A 16,177-nucleotide genomic window follows, 5' to 3' on the forward strand; every position below is an offset into this window, starting at 1 on the left:
GAGGCGGGGCGGCGCGGTCAGAAGCAGTCCACGAAGCACTTGAAAGTGAGCCTGAAGAATCTCATGTGTGTCGGGGGCCCGGGGGCGCGCGGGCGGCGGCGGGGCCCGGCCGGGCGGCGGCGGCGGCTCCCGAGACTGCTGCCCGCGGCTCGGGCGGCGGCGGCGGCGGCGGCTCGCCGGGCCCGAGATTCAATCTAGCGGGGCGCGGGCGGCATCGGGCGCCCACGGTCTGCAAGCGGTGGCCGGAGCAGGGGCCTGCGGCCCGCGCCCCCCGCCCCGGCCCGGCTCGCCCGCTGCTCCGGTGGCGGTGGCGGTTGCGGCGGCGGCGGCGGCGACGAAGGCGACGGCGGCGACGATGGCCCAGGCGCGCTCGCCCCTCCTTCCCGGCGGCGGCGGCTCTAGCCGCTCTCTGGGCCCCAGCGGGCTCAGTGACTCGCCACCGCGCTCCGACCGTCCCTCTCTTCCCCGGTTCGCTCGGCTGCTGCTTAAGAACCGACTCCAGAGTGATGTCACTGTCGCCCCACCCCCCCGACCGGGCTGGTCCCCCTCCCCCTCGTCCCGCCCTCCTCGTCACTCCGCCCACCCCCTCCTTCCCTTCTCCCGAGGAGGAGACGCCACTCCAGCGGGAAGCAGAATGGCTGCTACCTGGGACGCCGGCCGGTGCCACCTCCCCAGAGACCGCGCCGCGCCTGACCGCAGCTTCACCTGGGCCTGGCCGCTGCCGAGACCGCTCCTCCTGACCTGCCCTTCATGGTTCTAGCAAAGCCACAGCCCTGGCTGCCTTCCAGCCAGCCTCGGCCCCCAGCGTCTTCTCTGTCCTTCCAGTCCCTGCCGTCTCCCTGAGCCTTCTCCCGACGCCCAGCGAGGTCCTGGGCCAGTGTTGGGTACCAAGGCCTACAGCTTCCCAGCTCCCTGCGCCAAAGGGGCAGGGACTGCGCTCAGCTGGCAGGCATAGGAGAGGCTGAACCTCCAGGTGTGCTGGGGGTGGGAGGGGGATTTTGCCAGAGGCACCCCCCTGCCTCCTCCTGGCATTCCGCGAAGGAACCCTGGAAGCTGGAGGTCGGGGGCCCAGCCCTTGGGGTGACAGGTCTCAATGGATCTCCTTGGTGGCCAGAGACAAGCCTGCCTGGCAAAGCTACACTTGGTCCCCAAGGAGGAGTGGTAGGGACCCTTGCCTGCTCCAGTCTCCTGCCAGACTTGCAGGAGATACTGGCACCAACAGGGGAAGGCTGCCCCCTGGTGCCGGTCAGGGGCACAGACCCTCCCCCTAAGGCCTCAGGCGGGAGGCCCCAGCTTCCCACCTGCAGAGTTTCTCTCCCCAGGGCCGGTCAGCCACCCTAGCACTGGTGTTCAGCGGCTTCCCCACCAGCAGCGCAGGAGAGCCAAGAGTAGCCAGGGATGGGGAAGGAAGGGGTCACTGTCCTGGTGTGGATGTGAAGTGAGCCCCCAACCCCCAACCAGTCCCAGACTTTGATCACCACGCTGTTGTCCCCAGATGGCTCATCGCGTTAAGCTAAACCCTCAGCCATCCGGCGGCTTTAGGAAGAAAAGCAATTCTGGCTCGAGCCAGATTGAGCCTGCTGGGTGAGGGAGGGGCAGCATCTCCACCCAGGACTGTTGGAGGAGGCCCTGGGGACCTTTGTGGGAGACCCGCAGGGTGGCCGGGGCTTAAGTTGTGTAGGGATGCAGGGGGCTTGGGGACCCTCAGGGCGGCAGGGTTGCACTGTTCCTCAGAAGACTCTAACTAGAGTTTTCTCTGGCCCAGTCTCAGAGTGAGGCTGCTGCTCTGGAGACAGGCCACAGAGAAGTACGTGATCCCTAGATGGCCTGAAGAAGGGGGGGGCACCTGGGGAGCAAGGACAAAGGGGAACCGCACTGAACCGCAGAGGGGAACCTCTGCATATCGTGAGGGAAGAGGAGCCCAGGAAGTACGCTGAGGGTCTGGTTCCCGGTCGGGGCGGGCGGGGCGGTTCGGGCGGAGATCACACAGGGCCCTGAGGAGCGGGAAGCGGGGGAAGTGAGGACGTGGCCGGTGCCGGCGACGCTTTTGAGACTTTAAGATCTTGCTCATCGAAGGAGCACGGTGGGGAGCGAGGGCGGCGGCTGGAGAAGGACGTGGGCAGGCGGGGGCACTTTCGGGAAGTGGATTAATTGCAGGGAGCGCCGAGGGAGAAAAGGGCCTTCGGGAGCCAAGGGTGGGGACTCTTTTTTCCCCTGGGAGGGGAGGCAGGTTCAAAGGCCGGTGGCAGAACTGTGAAGGAGCTGCCCCTGCAGGGAGGCTACTGCTGCCTCTGTGGGGTCAGAGGCTGCTGGGACTGGGGGCGGCTGGGCTGGAGGCTGAGAATGGCCTGTGTGAGCTCCAGGACTCCTAGGACCGAGGCCCCCACTGCTCCAGGGGGGGCTTCACGAGTGTCTCTAGACACATATAGGCCTCCATATCTGGTGGGTACAGTAGGCCCCCAGACCAGACTTGGCAGGGCTGCACCTTCCCCCGCCCACTCCAGTCTTCCTCCAGTAGGTAATGATGCCACCTGTCCCAGGAGGTGAGGCGGCCGGGGGGGGGGGGGGGGGGGGGCGGGCATCCTCACTGGAACCGCGCTGCCTCCTGCAGGTGGCCAAGGTGAGCTGGGCTTCTGCACGGCCCGAAGTTCACGGACCCAGCCTCGCCTCTGGCCAGGATGAATTGGCAGGAGGTGTCCAAAGTGGGAGCTGGGAGCCGGAACTCTGGCGTCTGGTGTGCTGACCCAAGCAGCCTCTGGCGGGGTCTGAGCTGATGAAGAGGGCTCCGGTCCTGGGGCAGCTCCCACGGAACGCTGACCACCAGAGGAGATCAAGAGCAGAGGCATCTTCGGCCCTCCGTGGGTTCTCAGGGCTTTGCAGAGGTCCGTCTTGCCACCCTCCCCTCCCCAGGATAAGTGGGGTGGTGAGGGCCAGGAGGCTGCCGGCCAGGGTCTGGTGTTCTCTGACCCGGGAGGTCCGGGGGTGGGGGTGGGGGGCAGTGGGCGGGGCATCTCCCTAAGGCGGCTCCCACCCTCCCCCCCCAGCAGAGGGCATGGAGGGCCCCTCCTCAGAGCCCGGTTAGGCTGGGGTTGGACAAGGGGGAGGGGAGAAGGAGAGAGCTGGGGGGAGGGCAGGAAGGGAGTATGAGCAGAAGGCTGTCATGGTCCTGGGAGGCCTGGGGCTTCCAGCTGGGGATCGGACCCAGGGCCTGCAGTAACTGGGGCTGCGGGGCTCACAGGGTCTCCATGGCCCAGATCAGGGGGGGCGGCTGAGTGGGTGCATGGAGGGGAGGACACGCCACCCTGGGGTGGCCTGTTATCCCTGTTACCCCTGGAGGACCTTGGCAGTTGGAGCTAGGGTGGGGGCCCAAGGAGCTTTGGCATTAGAATTAGCTGGGGACAAAGGGAAGGCTGCCTGCGCCGTGAAGGGCTGTGTGCTTGCAACAGCTGGGGACAGGAGAGTGGCTTGAGGCCACCCCCAGGGCTGGGGACTGGAGGCTTGGGAGAGTCCCCAGCGCCCGAGAGGGGCAACCTGGCTGCTTTGGTTCTGACCTTAGGGTGGCTGGCTGGGTCTTTCTTTCCAGCCCTTCTCTTGGCTCAGGCGGAAGACCCTGCGGGCAAGTCATCCCCATTTGGCAACCGAAACTATCCCCTCCGGCAGAGGGACTGCCTGGAGCCAGGGAGGCTCCGCTCAGAACTGACTCCAAGGATATGATCCCCTTCACTGCCCACTGGCTCGTACCCACTCACCTTTGCTCCACACGTTCCTTACATAAACCTGGAAGTATTTTTGGCATTTTGGAGAGAGTCTTTGAGATGCTAGTCTGCTCTCTTCCTGGTGTTGGCCTCCTCAAAATAAACTGCTTTCCTGTTTCACCAACACCCGTTTCTCTGTCTTGGGGTTTGTGACCTCTGGGACTCCTGAGCCAGCTGCCCCCGCAGCCCGGTGCCCCGACCGCACACTCTGTTACAATAATCAACCAGTACTGCACCTTGTGATTAACCAAAGTCCATAGTCTTAAGTCGGGTTTCCTCGGCTTACCCCTAATGTCCTTTCCCGTCACATCCTAGCCCGGCTGCCTGCTCTCAACGTGACTCACCACTGTCCACGTAGACCTCGGTCACCTGGCTGGAGTCACGTTTGGTCTTGGGTTATCTCCACTTTCAACTGAATCTCTGCCTTGCCAATCTATCCTTTTTGGAAGGAAGTCACTGTGTGCAGCCCACACTTGAAGAGTAAATTATTTAGAATTTTCTGCACAGAGTTTGTTTCTCCCCCGCCCATTTATTTATTTATAATAGCTGAAGTTTATTTTATTTATTTTAAAGATTTTATTTATTCATTAGACAGAGAGAGATTACAAGAAGGCAGAGAGGCAGGCGGAGAGGGGGAAGAGAACAGAGAGCCTAGCAATGCGGGGCTCGATCCCAGAACCCTGGGATCACAACCTGAGCTGAAGGCAGAGGCTTAACCCACTGAGCCACCCCGGCGTCTGGAAATTTATTTTGTACTTTGGCTTGCTACCCAGTACTACTTTATTATGTTGCTCAAATTGCCCCGTCTTTAATAGCTGGGCGCTCTTCCCATGGGCTCCTGTGTTCCTTTTTCATGCCCCCATCACTCTGTGTGTGAGAGCGAGAGAAAGAGAGCGCGAGGAGCACACTTCCCATCCTTACTTTCTGGCATTAGAAACTGCCCCCGGCTCATCCTGCGTATTTCCTGTCCCAGCCCTAGACTGAGCCATTTCTCCGAGGAGCCCTTTATAAGAGAAAGCTGTTAGAAACCATGGTCTTGACTCTCCTGTGCTCATTGTTGCTGGTGTGTTATTACTTCTAGGCTCTCTTTGCTGATGGAGCAAGGAAATTTATGTGTATCCTAACACATATCTATAAACATACCTATAGATTATGTCTACATATATAACAAATTGTTAAATATAATATATAGTTAGATACAGTCTGTGCGTCTCCAGTACACATTCCATATACACATTTTGTGTATACACAAGTATCTGTATATTAAGGTAAACATCAGTTCCAACGGATGTCTCCAGCTCTGACCCATCACCACGTGGATCATTCCAGCACCTCCCTCCTCTAGCATCATCCCACTCAAACAGTGAGAAAGCGGGCTCCCAGCATCTGCCTTCCATTTACTTAATTGTTTAATTCCAGTGTGCATGCAGAGTGGTTTCGGAATTGTTAACTCTTCCCCTTGCGGGGAACAACGTTGTCAACTAGAGTTAACAATTCTGAGACCAACCCGCGCGATCACCGGCCCTTTGCCCCGGCCCCCCTCAGTGGAGCGCTGTCATACATTTGCCATACACCTAGATTGTTTGCGCCCGGTCGGCCTTCCTTCCTGAGATCCCCCAGTTTCCTAAAGGATGATTTTTACATTTGCAGATGTTAGGCTATGCTCTTGCTGCTGTTTGCTTCTCTGGGTTGTGACTTATCCAGGGTCTCCCCCATCACAGCTCTGCACAGAGTAGCCTCATGGCCCTGAACGTCTCCTGGGCTTTCCGGAGTCAGACATTACCCCCCTCTCTCAAGCCCCTGGCAACTGTCCATCTGTTTGCTCCATCTACAGTTTGGCCTTTTCTGGAATGTTGTACAAAGGGCCTCACGTACCCTGTAGCTGTTTTCAGAGTGACTGCTTTCCTGTAGCAGTTTGCAGTATGTATTCAAGATTCGTCCTTTTCGGGGCACCTGGGTGGCTCAGTGGGTTAAAGCCTCTGCCTTCGGCTCAGGTCATGATCCCATGGTCCTGGGATCAAGCCCCGCATCGGGCTCTCTGCTCAGCAGAGAGCCTGCTTCCCCTCCTCTCTCTCTGCCTGCCTTCTGTCTACTTGTGAGCTCTCTCTCTGTCAAATAAAGAAATAAAATCTTAAAAAAAAAAAAAAAAGATTCGTCCTTTTCTTCTGGCTTCATAGTGCTTCTACTGTCTGGATGGGCCACATGGTTTTGTTGTTGTTGTTTTTAAGGTTTATTTATTTATTTATTTATCTATTTGAGAGAGAGAGAGAGAGGAAGGAGGGGCAGAAGGAGATGGGGAGAGAGAATCTCAAGCAGACTCCCAACTGAGCAGGGAGCCCGATGCAGGACTCGAACCCAGGACCCTGAGATCATGACCAAAGTGGAAGGGAGATGCTTAATGACTGAGCCACCCAGACACCCCTTAAATTCCATTTCTTATGATTAGACAAGCAGGTAAGGCAGGGCCCCTGGAACCTTCTTGAGTGAACTGGGCGGATGACCGGGAAAGGTGGATGGGAACAGGAACTGGAGGGACCCTCTCAGACTTGCCAACTTTTTTTTTTTTTTTAAAAGAAATGTCACAGGGCGCCTGGGTGGTTCAGTGGGTTAAAGCCTCTGCCTTCGGCTCAGGTCATGATCCCAGGGTCCTGGGATCGAGCCCCACATCGGGCTCTCTGCTCGGCAGGGAGCCCGCTTCCTCCTCTCTCTCTCTGCCTGCCTCGCTGCCTACCTGTGATCTCTATCTGTCAAATAAAAAAAAAAAAAAGAAATGTCACAAGCATTTATTTAATTTATTTGATAGACAGAGATTACAAGTAGGCAGAGAGGCAGGCAGAGAGAGGAGGAAGCAGGCTCCCTGCTGAGCAGAGAGCCCGATGCGGGACTCGATCCCAGGCTGCTGGGATCATGACCTGGGCTGAAGGCAGAGGCTTTAACCCACTGAACCACCCAGGCGCCCCAGACTTGCCAAGTTTTGAACAGAGACACATGGGGGCTGAGTTCTGAAGAGATGACTTTGAAAAACCTCTTCCTGTTCTGCGGATCCTCTTACAAGACCTTGTGTCCCACCAGGGCCCACAGACCCCTGCGGAGAGAGCTTCAGCAGGCTGTCCCTGGGCCCTGGGACTCCATGAAGGCCCTGCGGCACTGGCCCGTATGGATGTGCTCCTGTCAACAGCCAAGACACTGTTCCCCCATCCCTAGTCGACCTAGACCCCCTAGGAGGAGGGCCAGAACCGAGATAGGACGGGATGGGAAGAATCCACTCACGGTCGGGATGAAGGGTTGAGTTCAGTCACCCTGCACGTGTTTCCCTGAGCTGGGTGGGCAGAGACAATTTCTGGGAGTGGAGGTACTGATGGGAAAGACAAGGCAGAGAAGGTGGGGTTGCAATGACAGATCTTCTGAAGACGGGGCAGGCCCGGGGATGTCCTAGAGACGGGGCTAAGTGGGCAGGGCAGGCTTATTTGAGGAGGTGAACCTGGAGCTGAGACTTGATAGAGTGAGGGAGCAAGCCAAGCAGATAGCTGAGTGAAGAGCATTCCAGGAGAGAGGCAGTGAGTGCAAAGGCCGTGGGGGCAGGTGCAAAGGCCCTGGGGCAGGTGCATGTGTGGTGTGTTTGAGGGCCAGTTAGGAAGCCGGTGTGGTTGGAGTTGGTCAGAGCTAGTTGAGCAAGGGGGAAAGTGGGTGAAAAGGGGCCAGGGCAATGATAGGGAAGGGACTGATCATGCGGAGCCCTCAGGCCCCTGTAAGGACTTGTGCTTCAACTCCTGGTGACACGGAGAGCTGTAGGAGGCTCTGGAGGCCGGCGGAAGTGGTCTCAATATAGAAAATGCTCTAGCTGCTCAGGGGGAAGAGACTGTGGGTAGGAGGGGGGAAGGATGGGGTTAGAGGCAGAAGGAGCCCAGTGAGGAGGCTCTTGCTGTCCTCCATTTGAGTGCTGATGGGGGAGCTCAGGCCGGGGTGACGGAAATGCCAGGAGCAGGGCTGGAGCTAGGGAAGAGACCTCAAGGCAGGCAGAGAGCCGTGTCAACAGGTGGGTGAAGAGACATCCCGGTGGAGCACACTGCTGGTGCAAAGGCCCTGGGGCCGGCCCAGTCAGGCCCCCTAGGGAACAGAGCCGGCAGGAACTGGCATGAATGAGCCGGAGGGGAGGCGGTGTTCGCCCGCACCGCGGATTGCCTTACAAGGCGCCCTGCAGCGCTGAGGCCGCGCTCGGCCATCGCCTGCTCGGTCGCCGGCGGCCGGCGGGGGCGCGCGCAGAGGGGGCGGGTCCGGCGGGGCGCGAGCGGGGGTTCGGCGCGGCGGCCACTGCGCTAGGCGACGCTGCGGTTTCGACTCCAGGTCCGCACCCGGCGTTCCCCGGCGCGGACGCGCGCGGGCGGGGGTGCGTGGGATTCCGGGCCACGGTCGCCGCAGCCCCCGCGCGTCCCCGCGCACACCTGTCAAGCCCGGCGCGGCCCACGCAGCTCGGGACGTGGGAGGCCGAGGCTGCCGAATCCCTCCCGCCCCGAGGCGCCTAGGGCCAGGCTGCGCTTGGGCGGCCGCGTGGGTGGCCGTGGCGGTGGCAGGCGGCTGGGCACGGGGGTCGCAGGTGCATCTCGGGAGGGTTGGTGGCCTGAGTGGCGCGTGCCTGTGAGCGCCGGGCCGTGGGTGGCAGGTCTAGGCCTGGGGGTATGGGAGGAGGTGTCTGTGGGCGCTGTGGATGGTGGTGGGCCTGGAGGGAATGGGGTGGGGGTGTTCTGAGCCTTCTGGAAGAAGGCCGATCGCGGCTGACTCGCTTGTGCGGAGGCAGAGGGGGTGTCTGGGTGCTGATCGCCGTCGGGGTGCCACGGTGGGGGGCGCCGGATGGCGGCCTCGTGTCTGGGAGGGGAGGAGTGTATGCTGTGGCCTCGCTGGGAGTCGCCCACCTGGGAGTGCGGACCTGGGCGGTGGGGGAGGGGAAAGATGTATCCGGGCTGGGGGTGGTTTCCGTGTTTCTCAGCGGGTAGCTGAGAGTGGCTTCGCCCAGGGGGCCTCCCTCCATCTCTCCCCGACCGCCCGCAGACATGCTGCTGCTCAAGAAACAGACGGAAGACATCAGCAGCGTCTATGAGATCCGGGAGAAGCTCGGCTCGTGAGTGTGTGTGTGTCAGCGAATGTGTGTCAATGGATGTGCTGTGTGTGTGTCAGTGACTGTGTGAGAGTGGGGGCCGGATGGGTGGCGTGGGACTGTGAGGACCTTCCCCACCCCTCCCCCTCCTTTCCTCCTCTTTGCCTCCCCCCTCCCCCTCTCGCCTCAGGGGCGCCTTCTCTGAGGTGATGCTGGCCCAGGAGCGGGGCTCCTCACACCTTGTTGCCCTCAAGTGCATCCCCAAGAAGGCCCTTCGAGGCAAGGAGGCCCTGGTAGAGAACGAGATCGCAGTTCTCCGCAGGTACGAGCCAGAACCTGGCCAGGCTGCCGGTGGCTCAAGGCCAGCGCCGAGGGGTGTGGGTGCGGGTGGGGCTGGGGGGCTGGGGAGAGCGCCCTGCCTTTTCTGCGGCCCCAGGAACACCTGGCCTGGGGCTCGGCCTTGCTGGACAGGACAGGGGTCGCCTGTGGGAGGGAAGAGGGGCAGAGGAGGGGGGAAGAGAAGAGAGAGGAAGGCTTTCCCAGCGCGGGGCTAGGGCCAGGACAAAGCCCTCCTGGACCCTGAGGGGCCCAGTGGGGGCCGTTGTGGCCCATCAGGGCTTGTCTCTTGCCATTGCAGGGTCAGCCACCCCAACATCGTGGCTCTGGAGGATGTCCACGAGAGCCCTTCCCACCTCTACCTGGCCATGGAGCTGTGAGGAGGGCAGGGGCCGGCTGGGGTGGCCGGGGCTGGGTGGGGAGTGGGGCCGATGGGTCGGGATTCGTTAAGCCCGCACTCCCCCCAGGGTGACAGGCGGCGAGCTGTTTGACCGCATCATGGAGCGTGGCTCCTACACAGAGAAAGACGCCAGCCACTTGGTGGGCCAGGTCCTCGGGGCCGTCTCCTACCTGCACAGCCTGGGCATCGTGCATCGAGACCTCAAGGTGCCTGCCCTCTGGCTGCCCGCGGGACCTTGCCCAGCCTCCCTGTGCACCAAGGGTCTGGGGGACTGGACAGTGCCCCGCACCAGGGGCCACGCCAGGGCTGACCTGGTACTTTCTCTGGTGTGTCACAGCCTGAAAACCTCCTCTATGCCACGCCCTTTGAGGACTCCAAAATCATGGTCTCCGACTTCGGCCTCTCCAAAATCCAGGCTGGCAACATGCTGGGCACTGCCTGTGGGACCCCGGGATATGTGGGTCAGTGAGGGGGGCACTGTGAGGCTCACGGGGGGGGGTGGACTGGGGGTGGTGGGGGGCACCGCGGGGAGCCACGTACCGGGCGCAGGGGCGGTGTTGGGTCATTCCCGGGGTTAGGCAGGTGGAGCCTGGCAGCACTGAAGGCATGGCGTGTGGGCGTGCGGGCGCGCGTCCCTCTGTCTCTGACCCCCAGCCCCGGAGCTCTTGGAGCAGAAACCCTACGGGAAGGCTGTGGATGTGTGGGCCCTGGGTGTCATTTCCTACATCCTGTGAGTGACCCCTGGGAAGGCTCCTCTTCTGCCTGCCTGCTCTCTGCTGGGTTGGGGGGGGCGGGGCAGCCGGGTGATCCATGTGTGGGCGCCAGGCTGTGTGGGTACCCCCCCTTCTACGACGAGAGCGACCCTGAACTCTTCAGCCAGATCCTGAGGGCCAGCTACGAGTTTGACTCTCCCTTTTGGGATGACATCTCAGAATCAGGTGAACTTGAAGCTGGCCCCGAGCTCAGGGGTGGGGGTGGCGGAGGGAGTGCGGACGGGCCGGGCTGACCCGACCTCCCCACTACAGCCAAAGACTTCATTCGGCACCTTCTGGAGCGAGATCCCCAGAAGAGGTTCACCTGCCAGCAAGCTTTACAGCATCTTTGGTGAGTGGGACCCGTGCCGACCTGTCCTGGGGCCAGGGGGACCACACCCTCAGAGCCTCCCCCACCCGCCCCCGGCTGACCCTTGGCCTTGCCCTAGGATCTCGGGGGATGCGGCCTTTGACAAGGACATCCTCGGCTCAGTCAGTGAGCAGATCCAGAAGAATTTTGCCCGGACCCACTGGAAGGTCAGTGTGGGGACGGGTCTGTGGACCCGGCTCAAGGCTGCCCCCCCATCACCGCCCCTCAGGGGACTAGCCTGAGCTGCCAATGGCCTCTGTGGTCCTCAAAGTCTTGGGGCCACTGCCGGGGCGTAGCCTGACACTCCTCTCTCCCCACAGCGAGCATTCAACGCCACCTCCTTCCTGCGCCACATCCGCAAGCTGGGCCAGAGCCCCGAGGGCGAGGAGGCATCAGAGCGGAGGCTGGCCCGCCACAGCCACCCTGGCCTCCAGTCTGGCCAGCCCCCCAAGTGGTGATGCCCAGGTGTGCGAGTGTGGGCCCTGTACCTGCTGGGAGCTGACTCCTGAGTGAACTTGGAAGGGGGTGGGCTCCGTGTGCCCAAGAACTAAGCAGGGCGGACCCCACAGAGCAGAGGAGCCGATAGGAAGGAGATGAAGGTGGAGAAGCAGATGATAGAGGCCAGTGGGGGCTGGGGACCGAGAGGACCGTGAGGACCTACGAGGTGCCCACTGCCGAGACTCAGTGGGCACTGCTGCTAAGAGCCTTGGCTGGGAGCAGGGGGTGTGGGGCAGGCTGGGGGCCCCTCCTGACCATCTCCTTCCCCGGGCTTCTCTGTCCCTCTCCCCCCAGGCAGACGCTGTGGCCGAGTGCGTTGACTTGGTGGCCCCTTCCAGACCTCTTTCCCCACCCCCAAGACCCCGGGCTGGCCTCTGCTGGAAAGTTCGAGATGTGTGGGTGTGGTGCACAGCACTGGGGCAGGAGTGGGACTCCCCTCTGCCCTCTGTGCCTAGGGGCTGATGGGTTGTGTGCATGGGGACGCACAGGGATGCCCTCCACTGTTACCACCACACCCCCTCTAGGAACCAAGGCGGCTTCCAGGGGCAGTTCCTCCTGCACGCCGCTCTGTGCTTTGCTGACTGTGGTGGTCCCGCTTTGTGTCGTAGCCCTCCAGCCCCCCTCCAGTTTTCCCCGAATCAATAAAGACAGACAGAGCAATGGGCCAATAGTGAGCTGGAGGGAGGGGTAAGGGACAGGGATGGGGGATGCATGTGGAGGGGATGATGTCACCTGTGGGAAGGAAGCCAAGGAGGCAGGCCCACTGCCCACAGGACCCCAGCACGTGCCCTCACCCACGGCCACCTGAGCGTCTGTTCCCTCCCACCATGGCATGTAAGCTCCCAGGGGTTCAATATTTTCCTTTCCCTGTCCCCCCCAAAGTGCCAGCAGGAGGCGGCCTGGCTGGCCAGCCACCCTAGCAATCAGCCCACCATGCGGCTCTGGCTCCTCGGGAGAAAATGGAGGCAGCTCAAGCCTTGTGGGCAGCCGAACCGGGATCTGAGGAGTGCCATCTCCGGTCCCCTGGGAATGGGCTGCAGGGCCGGGCTGGGAAGGGCTCACGGGGAACTGGAGGCCCAGTGGAGCCTGGAGGGTGACCAGAGCCCTGGGCTGTCTCCTCCAAACTCTCCCTTCCTTCCCACACCTTTCCATGGCCCTGGCCCAACAGAGAGCATTTCCAGCCAGCACCTCCTGTACAGAAGGCACCCCATGCCAGAAGGTGGAGTGGGAGCTCCGTGGTTGGGAGAGGGCCCCAGCGGGAGCTCGACACCTGTCCTGCCCTGTGGCTTGGAGCCCATGTGTTCCAGGGTGGGGGAGGGGAGGGCACGATGCTCCTGGGATGATGCTCCTGGGATGGGACACTGCCGTGGACACCCAGGCTGGGTTGGTGATGGCTTCTGGTGGAAATAACAGCGGTCAGTCCTCTGGTCTGCGTGGCCTCTGCCCCTGGGAACCCCATTCTGGCTGGGCCAGGCTCCAGAGTCCTGCCTTCCAGGACCCCGAGCCTCTCCTTGGCCCTGCCAGGCCTTTCTCCCTCCTCCCTCATTAGGGGAAGACCCCTAGGGCCACTGTGTAGCCCTGAGCAGAGCAGGGTTCTGGGCACGCTGGCCTCCCCTTCTTCCCCACTGCCTCCTATCCCCGCTGCTCCCTGCCAGTCCCCACTGTAGGGCGGGACGGATCCTTGTTGATCTTTGGGACCTCAGGGAAGCCAGTGAGGCCCAAGCAGGGCTGGCTGGGGCGGGCTGCGGCAGTGTTTGGGGTTGGACCCAGGGGGCCTGGCTTCCACTGAGAACAGCCAGGCACGGCCTGCACAGGCACGCACACCCATCTGTAGCTTCCTTCTAGCTTCTTCCTGCCCCCTCCCCGCGCTCTATTGCCCTGTGCATGGCTCCCACGGGCGCCTTGTCATCTCCTGTCCCAACATGTAATGTCTTTGCACTGGACACCTGGGCCTCTGCTTTGTGCCAGCTGCTGGGCCCAGCATGCCAGGTGCCCGCCCTCGGGCAGGAGGCCCTGGAATGGAGGGGTGAGCTTACTCGGATGATAGGAGTGACCTGCGCGGGGAAGGTAGTGTGCGGGCTGCTCAGGGAGCTCCGAGCCCAGGCGCCAGAGCCTGCCTTCAGGGAGTCGCGCTGGGTCCGGGACCACCAGACCGCAGCTTTGCCAGTCCCAACTGGGGTGCAATTTGGCCTCCGACCAGCAGGCGGCGCCACGATCACATCTAAAAACATCCGTCAAGCCTCCCGGTTCTTCACCACTTGTGGCAGCTTCTCAAAACCATTCCTCTCCCCACTGCCCCCCCCCCCCCGCCCCTCCAGAAATCGGGCCCTGGTGAAGTCCTTACTTGGGGGATAAGCCCTTCCCTTCCCATCTGGGAGTCCGGAGATAGGGGGACCGCCAGGGCAGGCAGGGGCGGCATCCTTCTTCCATTCGAGCCCTTCCCATCAGAGGGGCCAGTTTGTGAGAGAAAAATCTTTGGGTCCCGTAGGTGCCCAGGACATAGATCTCGCTGTCTGGGAGAGCGTGTGGGGATGTCGAGGGAGCTTGTTGGGAGGGGAGTGCGGCTCTGTGAGAGCATTTCGGGCTTAGGGGACCGCGGGTGAGAGGCCCAGAAGAGGGAGAGCCGGATTTTAGTCTGTGAGCCGAGGTGAGCCACTGGCCAGTCCTGGCGCTGAGCCTGGATGGCTGGAAGAGTTGGGCACTGCGAGTGGGGAGCGGGGTCCAGTGGCCTCTTCCTGGCTGCCAGGGACCAGTCCGGAAGCGAAAAGAAGCGGGAAGCGGGTGCCCTGGTTGTGGACCACGCAGGGTAGGTCCCATACTCTGTCTTGGAGCGAAGCTGTGGGTGGCAGGGTTTCTGGAGATGGGGACGGGGACCCTGAGCTGGGTGCGGGGGGGGGGGGGGGGTTCCTGGGCGCTCTTCGGGAGCCCGTGGTGAGCGGGGCGGGCAACCAAGGAGGTGGGTTTGGGCCCATTTACCAAGAAGGGTTCAGTGGGGTGGGTTTGGGAAAGAGATGAGGGCGGTTTTGGGGGTTGTGAGTTTGAGGTGCCTGAAGGGCACCAAAACAGAGCAAAAGAGACTGTTTCCGATCCTTCTCTGCAGACGTGGAGTGAGCTTCATGTTGGGCCTTGCCAGGTGCCGGGTGCGGGGTGCCGGGTGCCGGGTGCCAGGCCCTCTTTCGGAGAGCGTGGTATGTGTAAACTCGAGCCTCTCCTTGTCATCTCCGTTTTACATGTGGGGAAACTAAGGCACAGAGAAGCCAAGTGGCCCCACAGCCTTCTGCTTCTTGACTGCTTCTGTGCAAATGAGGAGTGCTCACTGGGAACATGAGGGTGTGTGGGGACATGAGGAAAAGACAGGGGGTTCTTCACCCTTCTCTGGGCAAGTGTGTGCTGTCAGTGTGAGGAAGAAGGGAGAGTCCCAGGCCTCGGTTCCATTTCCTTACATTCCCTGGGAAATGGGAACCTGGAGGTCTTCCACAGGGCCAGAGCTGCAGCATGCGGTCTGAGCCCTAGAAAGACCTCTCTGGAGTTTGGTGTGACAGATGGGGAGGAGCTGGTGGCAGGGACACAGGTCTGGGGAGGGCCACATGGGAGGGAAGACAAGAGACGGAGAGGGCCTGTGCCCAGGCAGCTGAAGGGGGACTGGAAAGGTGGAGATCACTTGTCATGGGCTAAACAGAGGGCGAAGGTGGGAAGGAGTCAAACCCAGGAGTGAAATGGGCTTATTCACAAGATGACGGACCAGACAGGACTCAGCCCTTCCTGACCCCCACTTGGTGGCACATGGCCCACGGCAACCATGTACTCTACCCTCCAGCTTAGTCCAGGCAGCCCTGCCTCCGTCCCTGTCTCCTCAGGTGCGCAAGCCATGAAGGGTGAAGTGTTTGGGAAATAACAAACGACCCACTTTGGTTGATGGGGGGCCGTGGTGACCAGTGGCTAGATATTGGCCTGGAAAGTGAACTTTCTCAAGAGGGCGCTGGGGAGCCATTGAAGGGTGGTGACAGGATTAGATTTTTGCTTTGAGAGGTTTCCAGGATTTTTCAACTCTATCTGGCCTTTGTGATAAATATAAAAACCTCATCTCCAGATCTCATCTCCAGGCCCCATGGAGATTAAAAAAATTTTTTTTCAGAGGGAGACACAGAGTGCACACCTGCTTGCGTGCACAGTGCGGGGAAGGGGCAGAGGGAGAGGGAGAGAATCCCAGCAGGCTACACCCTCAGCTTGGGAACTGATGCGGGGCTCGATCCCATGACCTCCAGATCATGACCCAAGCCAAAATCAAGAATTGGATGCTCAACCGCCAGAGCCACCCAGGCACCCCTAGGCCCCATGGACTTGTTGATAGTTTCTGTCATTGCCAGGGAGCCAAGCCTGCCACACATGATGCCCCGAGAAGAGGCCTGATGGCTCTTTCTCAATTTGTTCTTATAGTTCCTTTAACGATGGCTTTATGTATTTTTAAGTTGGGTTATTAAGTACAGATGAGTTAGAATTGCTACATATTTCAGGAAGTTGAATATTTGATCAAAATGTGGTGGCATGCATTATTAATACTGTAATGCTTTTGCCTTATAGTCTACTTTGCCTGACAACTTTCTTTTGGTTAATATTTTTTTCTGGCATATCTTGTTTAATCCTTTTCCTTTCAGATTTAGAATTTGCTTTATTTTATGGAGATATAATTCACATGTTGTAAAATTCATCCTTTAAAATGTACAATGTATTGGTTTTTAGTATATTTACAAAAGTGTGCATCCGTCACTGTGATCTAATTCAAAAACATTTTCATCATCCCCCCCCCCAAAACCCTGTAATCATTAGTGGCCACTCCCCATTTTCCCCAACACCCCTACTCCCCCAAGGCCCTGGCCACCACTGATCTACATTCTGTCTCCGTGGATTCTCTAGTCTGGTATTTCACATAAATGCAATCATACAACATGTGACCCTTTGTGTTTGACTTCTTAG

General features: G+C 60.3%; 1 protein-coding gene across 10 annotated transcripts; it reads left to right on the forward strand.

The window, feature by feature from the left end:
• The first annotated feature begins 1,738 nt into the window (after window positions 1-1,738).
• Window positions 1,739-11,886, forward strand: PNCK (pregnancy up-regulated nonubiquitous CaM kinase). Of its 10 annotated transcripts, none has more exons than XM_047714839.1 (13): window positions 1,739-1,807; window positions 2,612-2,882; window positions 8,802-8,871; window positions 9,038-9,169; window positions 9,485-9,559; window positions 9,651-9,789; window positions 9,921-10,044; window positions 10,238-10,313; window positions 10,409-10,521; window positions 10,609-10,687; window positions 10,785-10,872; window positions 11,026-11,170; window positions 11,498-11,886. In XM_047714839.1, the coding sequence occupies exons 2-12, from the start codon at window positions 2,774-2,776 to the stop codon at window positions 11,161-11,163; spliced, it is 1,143 nt and encodes a 380-aa protein (XP_047570795.1). In that variant the 5' UTR covers window positions 1,739-1,807; window positions 2,612-2,773; the 3' UTR covers window positions 11,164-11,170; window positions 11,498-11,886. The 10 variants fall into 10 exon arrangements, with proteins under 10 accessions (XP_047570795.1, XP_047570793.1, XP_047570796.1 ...); XM_047714837.1 differs by lacking the exon at window positions 1,739-1,807 and adding an exon at window positions 1,967-2,518; XM_047714840.1 differs by lacking the exon at window positions 1,739-1,807 and adding an exon at window positions 1,967-2,442.
• The last annotated feature ends 4,291 nt before the right edge of the window (window positions 11,887-16,177 follow it).

This window comes from Lutra lutra, chromosome X (genome assembly GCF_902655055.1).
Source record: "Lutra lutra chromosome X, mLutLut1.2, whole genome shotgun sequence".
Classification (NCBI taxonomy): Eukaryota; Metazoa; Chordata; class Mammalia; order Carnivora; family Mustelidae; genus Lutra; species Lutra lutra.